At 46.8% G+C, this 13,834-nt stretch overlaps 1 protein-coding gene across 1 annotated transcript in view; it reads right to left on the reverse strand.

Moving 5' to 3' along the window:
* The window catches only part of AGBL1 (AGBL carboxypeptidase 1), a 354,690-nt gene that overhangs the window by 315,090 nt on the left and 25,766 nt on the right, over window positions 1–13,834 (reverse strand). Inside the window, exon 4 of the mRNA XM_073304655.1 lies at window positions 7,588–7,625. Coding sequence (XP_073160756.1) covers window positions 7,588–7,625 — 38 coding nt within the window. The remainder of the gene's footprint in view (window positions 1–7,587; window positions 7,626–13,834) is intronic.

Here is a 13,834-nt window from a genome sequence, read left to right on the forward strand (position 1 = left end):
CCCCGCCCCCTCTGAAGCTGCACACATGGGACCACTGGAGATCACCTGGTTTATACAATCACATAACTGGATTTCAGTCAACCTGTAATATGATGAGCAAGCCACTGCTTACCAGGAAGAACAAAGAAATATTTATCTTTGTATCTAGCTATTTAAATCTCTTTGGTACTCTCTTTGTTGATCAGAATCACTCAATTAATTCATTATGCCAAGGACTTGGTTTGAAGCTAAGATGCTCTGCTAAATTAACACTGCAGTCTCCAAGAGCTTTGAAGGGGTAAACTTGTTTATCTGCAGCATCCACAAGTTCAGCCGATCGTAGCTCCCACTGGCCGCGGTTCACCGTCCCAGGCCAATGGGGGCTGCGGGAAGCAGCGCGGGCCCAGGGAACTGGATGAATTCTCCCCAAAGATGGGCCTAGTCATGCAGTGAACAATGGGATGAGCCAGATCTAGTGGGCTCAGTGGTTTCAGCAAGCAGCTGATGTGGGTTCCTTGTTAAGGTGACTCCAGGGGCAGCGAGTTATATGGGCCTGTGGTGCCCGGGCTCCAGCAATAATCAGGGCCCAGGGGCCCGGCTCCACCAATGTTTGGGGCCGGGTCTCTCCCCCGGCCCCGCCGGTCTCCCCCGAGTGTCCCCTGGTCCCCACTTGCTGCCCCGGTGCGCCTCCCCTGGGTCCCTGAGCTGCCTCAAGCCAGTGGCTGCCCACTGCAGCTCCATCCTGCATTCTGCTCTGCTGCATCAACTGCTGCTGCAGGGTCCTAGTGCCCCCCATTCACTAGGGCCAGGGCAGGCTGCCCTGACACTGCCCTTCCGCTTCAGACCTCTCTCTTTTCTGGTGGGACCCTCCACCAGCACAGGGAGACCCCCCTCTCCCCGACCTGCAGTCACCGCTCCTGCCTCACGCTGGGCAAGGGGCAGCCCCATGCCCCACCCGCAGTGAGGCTACAGTGACGGGCAGCAGCAGGGGAGCATGTGATGGCAGCCCCCCCCGACACCCACCGCAGGGGAGACAAGGGGGCTTCCTGGACCTGAGAGGGGTCCTAGGAGCACGTGCAGTGACAGTGGTGCAAGGTGTGTGTGCTGCCAGGGGGAAGAGGGGGGCCCTCCCCCGCAGCTCGCTGCTGCCATCGGGGAAAAGGCTCTGGGGAGTCCTCCTCTCTGGCCCCAGCCCCAGGGCAGCCTGCCTGCACCCCAAACTCTTCATCCCCAACTCCACCCCACCCCAGAACCCGCACTCCAGCCAGAGCCCTCACCCCCTGCACCCCAACCCTCTGCTATAGCCCTGAGCCCCTCCCACACCCCTCATCACCAGCCCCAACCAGAGCCCTCATCCCCCTGTACCCTAACCCTAACCCTCTGTCCCAGCCCTAAGCCCCCTCCTGCATCATGAACCCCTCATCCCCGGCCCCATCCCAGAGCCCTCACCCCTGCACCCCAACCCTCTGCCTGCGCCCCTCCCGCACCCCAAACCCCTCATCATCAGCCCCACCCCAGAGCCCTTATATTTTTACATTATTTTAAAAATATATATATTGGCTTACAAGGCAGGTGTGGTGGGGTGGGACTTGGACCTGTTCTGGGCACCACCAAAAATTACACAAACCTGCCACCCTTGAGTGACTCTCCACCCATCCCAGTATTCAGGGGGCAGCCATGATTCTGCCCCACAACCTGCACACCCAGCCTGCAGGATGACATTTAAAGACATGCAATGTTTATTTCGTCTCTTGGAGCAGCTGCATCCGACTGCAATGTCACTAAGGTTTCAACACCATGGCGAGAAGACAGAGGACACAAATGCATCCCACTGGTCAGGATGCGGTACACATCTCCCTCTGTGCCCAGTCCACCCAGGAGATGAGTCTGTTTCAGCTATGAGCTTTAGTTCCAGCTGTAGTGACTCATGCCTTCAGCTCTGAAGGTCCCTGTTTCAGTCCCTGATGTTGGCCAAGATGGTATCTCACACAAAGATATAGCATGACATGAGAACCCTCCACTAACTGGCCATTGTTGCATCATGAACATGTGAAGATTAAGCAAGAGCAAATCAATGCCCCACAAAACTACAGAACTATCCCCAATGGCAATTAAATCTTTAAAATTTGAAAAGGTTTAATTTTTCTCCCTTATGTTTCATTTTCTGGATGAAAGCCAAAGTGTTGAAATTCCATGAGAAATAATGTTTGCGCAAAATTTCCAATCCAGTTTTTCAGACTGAAGTGGTCTGGAGACTTCAGATAAGGATCCAGAAATTTGAAGGACTTCTCCAAACTCCATCTCTGAACTTTCTGAAGTCCACCCATCACTGGGGACACAAACACAGTCCTTCCATCAGGATAAGCATGCCTCATTTGCCAACTCATCACTAACAGAGACACAAACAAAATGATGCAACAACTCAACTCCATTATTTCATCCTTCAGGACATAATACAGATGGGCGCTGAGCTATCCATGTTGGAGTTGAAACCATCCTTCCACTCTGGGACAGTAGGTACATCTGCATTGAGAAACCTCTGAGAGAAGAACAATCTTGGGGAGTAGAAATGAAAGGGACATCCATTCCCAACCTTCCTTTCCCCCCTCACTCTACCCAGTTACACTGAATGACTATACTCTGAAGAAGAGACAAGAATACAGCCCCAAAACTGGAACTGGGATTATAAACATCCTGAAATTCAGGGGGGAAAGGGGCGGATCAAGGGTTTTGCTTCACACTGTTATAAAGGTGGGGCCATCACTTGCAAAACTGAGATCCAGCTTCTAATTTTGACCCTTCCACAAAATATGGGCAGTTCTGATGCACACCCATCCCTGACGGGCAGGCTATGAAATGTTTGCTTAATAGAACTCCCTTCTTCTCTTTCTTGGGGAACCTATGTGTCCCCTCGAGGGCACACAATCCTCATGCCTTCATGAAAGGAAGAGTGTGAGTGGTTAAATAAAGGACCAGGGAGGAAGAGGGGGGAGGACTAGGGAAGGAGAAGAATGGCTGGGAGGTAATAGGTAAGGCAAGAGGATAAGGAGAGAGGAAACCAGGAGGGGGTGGAAAGGTCATTTGCAATAACTGCTGCCTGCATCAGAGAATCCTCTTGATAAAAGAGACATACTCAGGAGGTCATCGCAGCCTGTCTCTTTAAAGTGCTCATTACAATTTCACTAGGCAAGCAATGCAGCAAGGTCTCTGTCTGTTTCCCTAGCCCTCTCCCTTCAATAATGCCTCTGAGATTGGCTCCAGCTAATTTCCTTAAAGACACGCAAGCTGCTAACACTGGGAAGTGCAGATAGTCGGGTATAACAAATATGACCAAAATTAGATTAAAATAACCTGCTGATAAACAAATTACTCACCAAAAATAAATATTGGATTAAGCACTGATGGGACCTGGGATAACTATAACAACAGCACCATCATGTGGTGCTGGGGTGAGGCAGTTGGCTTGTGTCATGGGGGTGGGGGACAAGAAGAATGTTCAGAATTACCCCGTTTAACCCTACAGTCCCAAAAAGGCAGCTGCCTGAGACTGTTTCTTTAGATTGACTATTTCTCCCACCCTCAACAAATTGCATTGAGTTACTTTATTTTTGGCATGAATTCGGCACTGACCAAAGCAAAAGATCCCACGGGATGGAGTCACTCACAGCACAGATTCCCTTCTCCCTTCCCTGCTGTTCTGCCAATGCACTCGGCATGGAGCCAGGAGGTCACAGTTCCATCTCCACCTCTCCCACTAGCTTGCATGATTATGGGCATGATACTTTGCCTCATTGTGCCTCAGTTTCTCCATCTGTACAAGAGGGCCAATAAACCACTTCACCAGGGTTGTGAGGTTTAGTTCATTAATTTTGTGAAGGGCGTTGACATACTCAATCGCAAGTCCTTACAGAAGAATTACTGATGCTCTCCTGACACTCAGCCTCCCAACTATGGTTATTTGCTAACAGCCAACAACATGCTTAGCCCATCGCAGGCCCAAATAAAAGAAGGGCCCTGCCCTGCAGAGCTTACCGTCCAGAAGGTAGACAGTTAGAGAAGATGCATGGGAACAAAAGAGGAAGGAGCCAATACAGGATTTGTGTTTGCTTATTCTGTTTGTGGACACGACAGAGATAGTGAATCATTAGGATGCATCAGAATGAGAAGACAGTGGGAGCCTGGCACACAGTGGTTAGGAGGTCATTCTGGGCACAAGGGAGCTGCTCAGAAGAAAGCATGAAGGCAGGTATGGGAGAAGGAAATGAAGGGGATGTCAAGACTAGAGTCACGGGTAGAGAGAAAGACATGCTAAGAAATAAGATCTAAGGTGCAGGCCAGGGTGGAGCAGTGCAGCGGCTGGTGGCAAAGGCAAGACATTTAAAGTCAATGCAGTGAGCAAGGGAAGCCAGTGAGGAGATGCCAGTGTTGCCAACTCTCATGATTTTACCATAAGTCTTGCAGTATTTGGTATTTCCCTTAAAGCCCCAGCTCCTGGAGTCAGGTGATTATAGAAGAATCTCAGCTTTCATATTAAAAAAAAGTAAATGTGTATCCTCAGGGTTGCAGAGTAACATATGAAAATGAGCCTTGAGTGCAGCCTAAAGGCTTAAAAACCAAAAGGCAAATTAAAATTACACACTTTTTGGTATGTTTGACGTTATGATTTTTAAGCCAATCTCATGGTTTTCAGGGGCCTTACTGGTGATTTTTTGAATGTTTGACATTGGCAATACCGAGATTCCAAGTGCAGAGTGAGATGGTCTGATTGTCAGGCGAGGAAAATCTATTTTGTATAAGTAATCTACAATCCTAATTATGAAAGGATATAGTCGTTATTGCAGCATTAGAAGTGACACACGCTTCTGAGCCTACATTAATAGTCATCCAAATGTCTATAATTCCTTTCCATTCACATTTTCAAGAAGAAAAGCACCTGGCTCTCTCTGGCCATGTTTCGGGGCTGCAGGCTTTTTTCCCCCAGCTGTGGGTGAAGCACCAATTTCAAGAAACACACATTTGCTGCCTGAGCAGGATCCTTTACTGGAGCCCTAGGCAGGTCTGAGCAGGGATATGGCTATAAAAATAACAAGCAGAATGGCCTCACCTCCAAAATCCCTCAAGCTGAGGGTGTCCCTTTGCAAATACCTTGGAGAAACATGGTCATGTTCATGAGGCATGTGAGGGGGACCATGTGCTGCAGGAGAGATGGTAATGATCAATGATCTCCATACCTGTGAGCAGGTGTTCCCCACGAGATATCCCAGCAGCCATTTCACTGGCAAACCTGGTACTTTCACTTCTAAGATAGTTACCAGTCAAGATAGTTTCCCAGCTCCAGACAGACTGGTAATGTCCTGATATTCTGCTGCCTTCTGTGGCTCACAGACAGATCCTGCTCCCTCAGCTACTTCCCCAATAGCTCCCCAGTATTAAACAGCTGCAGGTGAGCAGTTCCCATCAGTGTCTGTTTGGACAGAGAGAGGTGAGATTTCAGCCACAGATCAAAGCTTACAGGTAGCCCTTTGCTCAGAGCTGGCCAAAGTATCAGTGCAGACTAGAGGAAGCCTGAGAGGCAGGGAGATTATCACCATGAAAACATTAGGAAGAGGCACTGCCATCTTCCTGCTCCTGTTAAAACTATAGGGGATTCTTTCTCCTTCTGACTTCCTGCCAAAAGCAGGAGAAGGGCTCCTGGCCTAAGAGATCCTTGCAAAGATGATCTGTGTAGCCAGAGGCAGAGAATCACTCCAGCTGGAGACACTGAGTGCAACCCTGAAGGTGGACCACCAAGAATGGATGCATTCTTGACCTCTCTGTTTTCTGGGTGATCTCATCCTCATGCCCAGCAAGATCAAGTCCCAGTGCAGCAGCACAAGCAGGTCACTTTTGAAGGCCTTAGTGAGGCTCAGAATAACCGATGTGCTCATACACACCCCGATTTCATCGTTGCAGCTAGCACCAGGGTTTCCATCTCCCGTCCAGCTCAAAGCCCACAGCTTTCACATCTGTGAGGTCCACCACGTTTGATTTCAGCCTGTGTCTTCACAAGCAATTCTCACATACAACAGTGCCTAATGCTTGTAGACATTTACTTTCTTCTAGTAGCCTCCAAAGACACTAAGAGTGAGGAGAAACCAAAATCATGGTCTAGACCAGTGACCTCCAACTGTGGACCACTGATGAACCACAGAGCCGCTGGTGGTGGTTTGGGCAGAGCTAGCTGATCACATGGTGCTGGCTCAGCCTCCTTAGTTCCAGTTATATCACATTTTTTTAAAAACAGCTAAAACTCTACCACTTACTTTCCTAATGTCACTTTTCCACTAAGTGGTTGCTGTAGTTACCACATCAACGTTGTGCAATCGCAAATAGGGTGGGAGCTTGCGCTGGAACAGGAAGCCTGGTCCCATCAACACCACTGAGACAGCAGAGTCTCCCTTCACAGCCCCAGATGCTGACCATCAAGCAGGAGTGCCGCAGAAAGGCTTGTGTTGCCAACTGAGCTTTCCACGCTCCCTGCAGCTCCCCTCCTCTCCGTGAATTCCTCCTTCTCTAAATGCTAATTTTGCTTGTAAGTTGAAGGCAGCTCTGGAGTGGCCCCATCACCCCCTTATTAAGATTTAGTATCTGAACCAGAAGGTGTTTCCTCGTTGCAATAACGTGACTTTTAAATCTAGGCAGCAAGGTTAATACCAGAGCATTATTTGAGAATTCATCACTTGAGCCGGTGCGACTCAGACATGATCCCATTGCAGCATGCTCATTTAAGTACTGCTTCCAGGCCTACAATTTTTCACAAATGCATTTATTCCTAATGCTCACAAAAAGGACAAAGAAGAGAAAGAGTAAAGGGGACGGGGAGGAGGGGGAAGAGAGAGAGAACAATACACCATTGTGATTTATTGGAGAGGAGATTGTCTGCAATAGTAGAGCACTCTTTCTTAATCAAAGCTTTATTAAATCCTGGTAATAAAAAGCTAAGTGTTTTTGGATGAGATAAAGGCAGAAAAGGGTAACACATTCACTTCAGGAACATTCAGGCCAGGAGTACATACAAGGGGACCCAAGCTAAAAGAGCCCTAACCCCCACGGACCAGACACTGCCAGTGTTAGATACTCCCTGCCAGAGCTTGGCTACACCAAGGCAATCTCTAAGTACCAGGGCTAGCTTTAAGATCTGCAAGGCTTCAAGCACAAGTGGAGACCTGAGATGCTAGCAGGGGGAGAATAAAGTAAAAGTGGTGTCATTATGACAGTCTGCAGAATTCTTCTAAGCTCGTCCCAAAAAAATCAGAACAAGTTGCCATCCTAGTCATTTCACTTAAGGAGCTTGCACCCTTATGTCTAGGTTATGATTTCCCACCTGCATCATCATAGAGACACAGGGGGAAACATGGCAAGACATACAATAAATGCTACATATTGTCCCCTCCCATTTCTCAACACAGATTGCTTTGGTCTATTGCATTTCAGAGCTCTGTGTGTGTGTGTGTGTGGTGTGGGTACTTTGAGTTGGAGAAGAAAGTATCCATTCCTAATGGGACATGTCTATCTACGTGCACAGCACAGACAGGTAGGTCAGTAAGAATATAAAGAGAAGGCGCTTACTTGATTTCAGCAAAGCTGCTAGTACCTCAGTGGCAGCCCTGGAGGAAGAAAAACAATGGAGAAATAGTGTCAATTTCTTCAATAATTTTTTTTAACCTTGGTCTTCCAGTCTCTGGGTCAGATCTCCAGTTGTTACAAATTGGCAGGACCTCACTCACATTGATGGAGCTGAGGATCAGGCTCTCTGTGTTTGATTCAGTTATCCAACAAGACCAGCATTAGCTCTCTAGCCTCAACATTACATTAATCTGTACTGACCATTAAAAATAAACAAACACCCACCTATCAAAAGAAATGAGACAAGTCTTCAGTCTTTGAACTGTTTCCCTTGAGCCCTCTGTCTGCATCACTGACTCAGAACAAATCCAGACCAGACACGGGGATATATTTCTGCCACCTGGGTCATCAGACACATGTACATCATAAGATGTGTCAGCTCCAGGGTTCTGGCCAAATTCCAACTCAAGACATTTCATTTTGCTAAACTAAACATTCCCCCCTCTGGCGTCAATTTAAAAAGAAAAACGGCCTCTCCCTTTATCATTATCAATCACTAGTATTACAGTAGCCACAGCTAAGATCAGGGCCCCATGGTGGTAGGTGGTGAAAAAACATATATTAAGAGAACCCCTGCCCCAAAGTGTTTACAATCTAGATAGACAAAGTAGGTGGATGTGAAGTGACTTGCTCAAGGCTACACAGCTCAATCTGTGGCAGAGCTGGGACTAGAACCCAGGCCCTCCTGTGTCCCAGATGAGTGCCCTATCCACTAGACAACACTGCCTCTCGATTCTTTCCCCGATTGAAATTGTGTAACTTTGCTGTAGCAGAACAGCTGCTGCGTCTCACCCAGAGACAGCTGTATTTCAGTGGGTGAGCAATCCCACACAGCTCAGGATTCTATAGGCAACAGATACAAAATTGTAACAAAATATACTTGTAAAACCGAGAACTTTGACAAAGGGCCTTTTACACTCTGACAGTGGCTGAGGGCTCTTGACACTGACCTTTATGCCTCACTAGGCGCCAACCGTGAAACTGCATGCTCAGATGTGTGTTTTTTCCCAGCTAAATAAATACAGGCAGAAGGGGGAGATGGAGTGAGACACTCCTGATTTTCCCCTTTAACTGTGTCCTTCTTCTTAGGGAAACAATGAAATACACACACATACAGTCACTGCACAAAGGGCTAAGTGTGCCAATGTAGTCAAACCAAGCTCCCTGCAACTGTCCCAAACCCACATGGGGAGTGCATGAAAACATCCATCAGTCCTCTCATGTCCCCACATCTCTGCCCTGTCTCTGACCTTCCATCACTGCCGAAGCTCCCAGCTGCTAGCCTTTGACAGCTCTATAATTCAAAAGAACGAACGGGTCATTTCACCTAAGAGTGTCACTGATAGGAGAGCAATCACGTGCTAGATTCAAGATGCAGAGATGCCACAATGGACTAAACTTCTATCAGAGTTTACCCTCCACTGGGAAACCCAAATCCCACCCACTCCTTACCCTCCCCTGTCCTGATTGCTGTCTCTTCTTCCTAGCAATGACTTTGGCTTGCCTTCACTAAAACAAAACCTTACCAACATGCACTGGCTCTGCTCACAGGGAAATACCAACTAATGCGTTCCACTGGCTCTTGCTGGGCTGACAGTGCTTTAGGAGAAGGGAGAAAGCGAGTAGTTAAGGAGTCTCAGGTTCAGAACCAGATGCGCTTCAGTGTCCAGGTGAGCTATGTGAGAGGTTGAACAATGCACTGACCCAGCAGGCTGCCAAGTCAAAGCTGGTGAGTGGGTCTGTTTTTAAACAGGAGCTGGATCAATTTGTGCCCACTCTGAAAACCACAGTAAGGACAATCAAATGCTTCAGTATGTCACCCATTTCATATTGCGATGACATGGCTGGTGGGTATATGCACCTCTGCTCTCAAATGTATGGAATCAGAGCTGCTTCTCTGTGTAGCATAGGCCCCATACAGCTAGCAGCAGAAGAGATTCTCCTATATCAGCCTATGCTTTTGGAGCAGGAGGACTAGAGCTCCAGCCCCACTGTTGCCAAGAAGTTCCGGTGCCGACAGCATCTCGGATAACTACATCTACAAGGCCCTTCATGCCCACAGATTCATTACAATATAATCTCTTTATAAACAAATCCCCAAATAAATCATATTAACTTCCACACTGAGCCAATTATCATCCTGCAGCAGAAAATAAATATTTTATTTTCATCAAACGACTATTTATCGTGTGTCCACTCAACAGCTGAGAAGATGAAAGCTTCCAGAGCCGACTCCTGCCAGCACCTAATGTTCCAGGCCAACCTCTCTTACAAACCTACCTATGTGAAAATTAATCTGTCAGACACACCAACAGCAAACAGGGCAAAAAAAAAAAAAGCCAACATGGTAGCATTTCTGCAACTAAAGTCTCACCAATTAAAAAGCAGGAAAGTCATCATCACTTCTGCAGGAATTAGACAGCAGCCAGGCAGCTGATGGAAGGTGTTCAGTGTGACATGCAACCATTCAGTGTGTTAGACTGCCACCTGTTGGAATGGGCTATACTGCTCACACCGATTACCTAGCCTTTCCCCCAAGTTTTCAAGTAGGGACCAGGGAAACAACTTCCAAGCAAATCTCAGCCCAGCTCAAACCGTCATCCAGAACTCAGATCCAAATATGAGTCATGACTGGGGTTTGATATTATGTGTATGCATGTATTGTGCACTGGCCTCTGCATTTCCTGGGTGATTCCTGAACCAGACGCCAAAACCCCGAATATCATGAGAAAAGCTGTACCCACAGTGTTTCTGGCTCCATCTGGCAGACCTAAGAGGTCGGGACAGTTCCAATAGGCATTGGATGCACTTATGCACTTTTGGGGGCTTATCTAAAATGAAGCATCGAACATTCACAAGGAACCTCCACAGATCTATGACACTGCTATGTCAGAGTCAGAGACAGCCAATCTCCCCTCTGCCACAGAGGCAGCAGGGACTCGTTTTGCACACTTTTCTGGGCAGTAAATCACCATCTAAACCCAGACCTCACTTGGGCCCAAAGCCCAGTACCTCCCACTAATAGGAACCATCACATTCCACAGAGGATCACCTACTTCTGGGAGGACTTCACAAGCCAATTAGTGTAACCAGCTGAAGGCAGAGCCACAAACACAGTGTGCACCCTCCCCCGAAGAAGCAAGCCCTTTCCCACCAGAAGAAACCCTGGAAGTACCGACAGCCATCTGACCACGTCCCTCCTGGGTGGTAAAAGAGAGTAGAGGGGCTTTGACTAACACAAATTGTCAGCACCTACCTAAGCCAGGCAATACTGAAATCTATCACTCAGTGCCGGAGACTTGCAAACTGCCAAACGCTGTCTGACCTCCCTTTTCCAAGTAAAGCTAATCAAAAAGCTAGTGAGTGCCCAGCACTGTTTGAAAGTCAGGCCCCTTCACCACACGTCAAGTTGAACACCTCAAATCACGAGTCATTTTTGACAACCGAGGCCCATGTTTCTTTGCCCGTGTGCCTGCTCTATGGCAATTAATCCCTCACGGCACTGGCCACAGAAGTCAAATCTGAGACCTTTCTCCAAATGTAGCAAAAAATTACTTCTGCACTGATATAGAGGACACCTTCGTATTCAATAATCCAGGAGGAGTTCCCATCTCACGATCACCAGAATAAATATTTGTATGTTGTATCCCTTCCAGTGGTGCACATAGAATCCATTTCTTACCTGGCCGGTACTGCTGATCCCTTCCCCTCCCTGTGTCTCTCCTGCCTATTTAGAATGTTAGCTCCCTCTTCAGGGCAGGGAATGTCTCTTACTACATGTCTGTACTGTGACTATTGCTCTCCTTTTAGCTAAGGTGCTTGTAGGACCGCCATCACAGTAGCATCTAGTTCCTCACAATATTTTATGCATTTATCCTTCCAATACCTTTATGGGGCAGGGCAGTTCTACTTTCCCTGTTTTATACATAGTCTCTCTACACCTCAGTTGCCTAAGTGACTTACCCAAGGTCACTGAGGAAGTCTGTGGCAGAGCAGGGATTTGACTCTGTGTCTCCTGAGTCCCAGGCTGGCAACCTAAGCAGGCCCGAACTCAGCTGGTGCCTGTTTATGTGTGTGTGTGTGTGTGAATGTAATTATACTTAAGCAGAATGAAGCTTGCCATTTTCCATTCTGAAAAAACCACAATCTATCAAAAGGATTTTAGAAAATGAAATATATAGTCTGTTGTGCGTCGTATAGCGTGTATTTTACAGGTACTCCATATAGGGTCAGACATTTTAAATTTAGGTGCAACACAAGCAAAGTAAAGAAAAGACATTTGGAAAATAAAGATATTGGGCCAGATCCTCAGCTGGTGTTATTCAGCTCAGATAAATTGAAGTCAATGGAGCTACATTGATTTATGCTAGTGGAGGATCAAGTCCAGTATTTCCCATGAGAATGTAAACCAGTAAAAGAGAGAGTGTCTTTGAGTTGATGCCTGGCAAAGTCTCCCCAGAATATAATCAATATCTGGGGCTATGAACAAATTCAAACACCCAAAACATTCTAAGGGGAAAGAAAGAAACACAACCGAAAGTCATATAGGGGAGGGAAGGACATTCAGTGAGGGATAGGCAAGAAGACTGATACACTGACAGAACTTTAGCAAGCAAGACAACCGGTGTTGGTACGACACAGTCACCTAGTAACACCATATGGTAAACCAACAGCCCCTTTTCTGGCATCAGAAGAAATAATGAGATGAAGAACCTGGGACAAGGGAAATGAAAGGATAATGAAAAATAAACCGTGCATGAGCGAGAGAACAAAAAAGACACGAACAGGAGGGAAAGGCTGTAAAGCTCAGGAAAGATGAAGCCGTGAGCACATGCTACACCAGAGAACTTGATAGCGTGCCCAGTGCAAAACTTTACATTTGTCTCAGGAAAGAACAGATTTAAAAAAAAAAAAAAAAAAGCCTTACAGACCTGTCCAGATGTTGCCGACTGATTATCTGCTCTTTGCAGCAATAAATCACTAAGATCATACACTGGATTTTAAAAAACAACCCTCTCAAAGGGGTTCATTTATACCTTTCAGTAAAAAATGTATAACTAAAGTTGCCCTATCTTAAAAGACATAATAATAAATGCTGCGCTGTAACAAAAAACCCCTCAATGGCTTCAGAGACAGCCACTCTGAAGAATAAAGGGCTTTGAAGTGCTTCCAAATCAGCAGGGTTGATAACTGGGCATGAGCACAACTTAACCAGATAGACAAATGCTTCTTGCAAATTCAGTGTAGGAACCATAAACAACAACCAAGAAAGAATGCCACTGTTCTGTGTGCCAAATAAAAATTGGATTATCCAGCACAACTGGGCACCCCAGACGATGAATAATAAGAAAAGAAGTTTTATTTCTAGGTCACCCATGCAGATCCAGGCCACTGCATTGCCTGCATCCATCACTAACTGACGGTGTGACTTTGGGCAAGCTGTTGATTAATTCTGTGCCTCAGTCCCTCTATCTTTAAAATAGAGATAATTCATCTGTGCTTCATACTAGTGTCATAGGTATGAAACAAACCCCTTTTAGTGCTTCTTGAGCACAACCTTGACTACCTGCACCTCACTCTGGGTGGAACCACATGGTCCACCCTCTCTTAACCTGACTTTCTGGGCCGCAGCTCCCTTGTTCACCAACTGTATTAATGCCACAGGCCCAGCTTGGTTTGGCATCTGTAAGGCCTTTCACTCTGGCAATCTGTGACCAGCGTAGGGTTGCCAACTTTGGCTGGATGAATTCCTGGAGATACCATCACATGACATAATCTTTAATTAAAAATTAATCTTTCAATCCTGGAGGGTTGGCCTAGACCAACGAGGTGGTTAAAGTGACACAGCAACCGCTTCTTCAAAACAAAGTGTTATGTATTCATGTGTGGGAAGCACACAGAGGGAAGAGTAAACAAAAATAACAATAAAGGTCTACATGCATATTTGCCTCTACCCAATCCTTAAACTTTCCTTGCAAGCTTTGCTACATTTCAGTTACCTCCATCTCTGGGTTGTGAGAAGCAGAGCCCCCTGCTGCTGTTTCTGCCTCTCTGTCTCCTTGCCAGCCCGCCAGCTTTTTGCTTTTGCTGACACTCTGACCACTCTCTCAACTTCCACCTTTTTTTAGGCCCAGGTTCCTCTAGTGTTTGATATCCTCCTTTTGATCCTAGGCTTAAGCCTTGATAAGAA

This window comes from Lepidochelys kempii, chromosome 10 (assembly GCF_965140265.1).
Source record: "Lepidochelys kempii isolate rLepKem1 chromosome 10, rLepKem1.hap2, whole genome shotgun sequence".
In the NCBI taxonomy this organism is placed as follows: Eukaryota; Metazoa; Chordata; order Testudines; family Cheloniidae; genus Lepidochelys; species Lepidochelys kempii.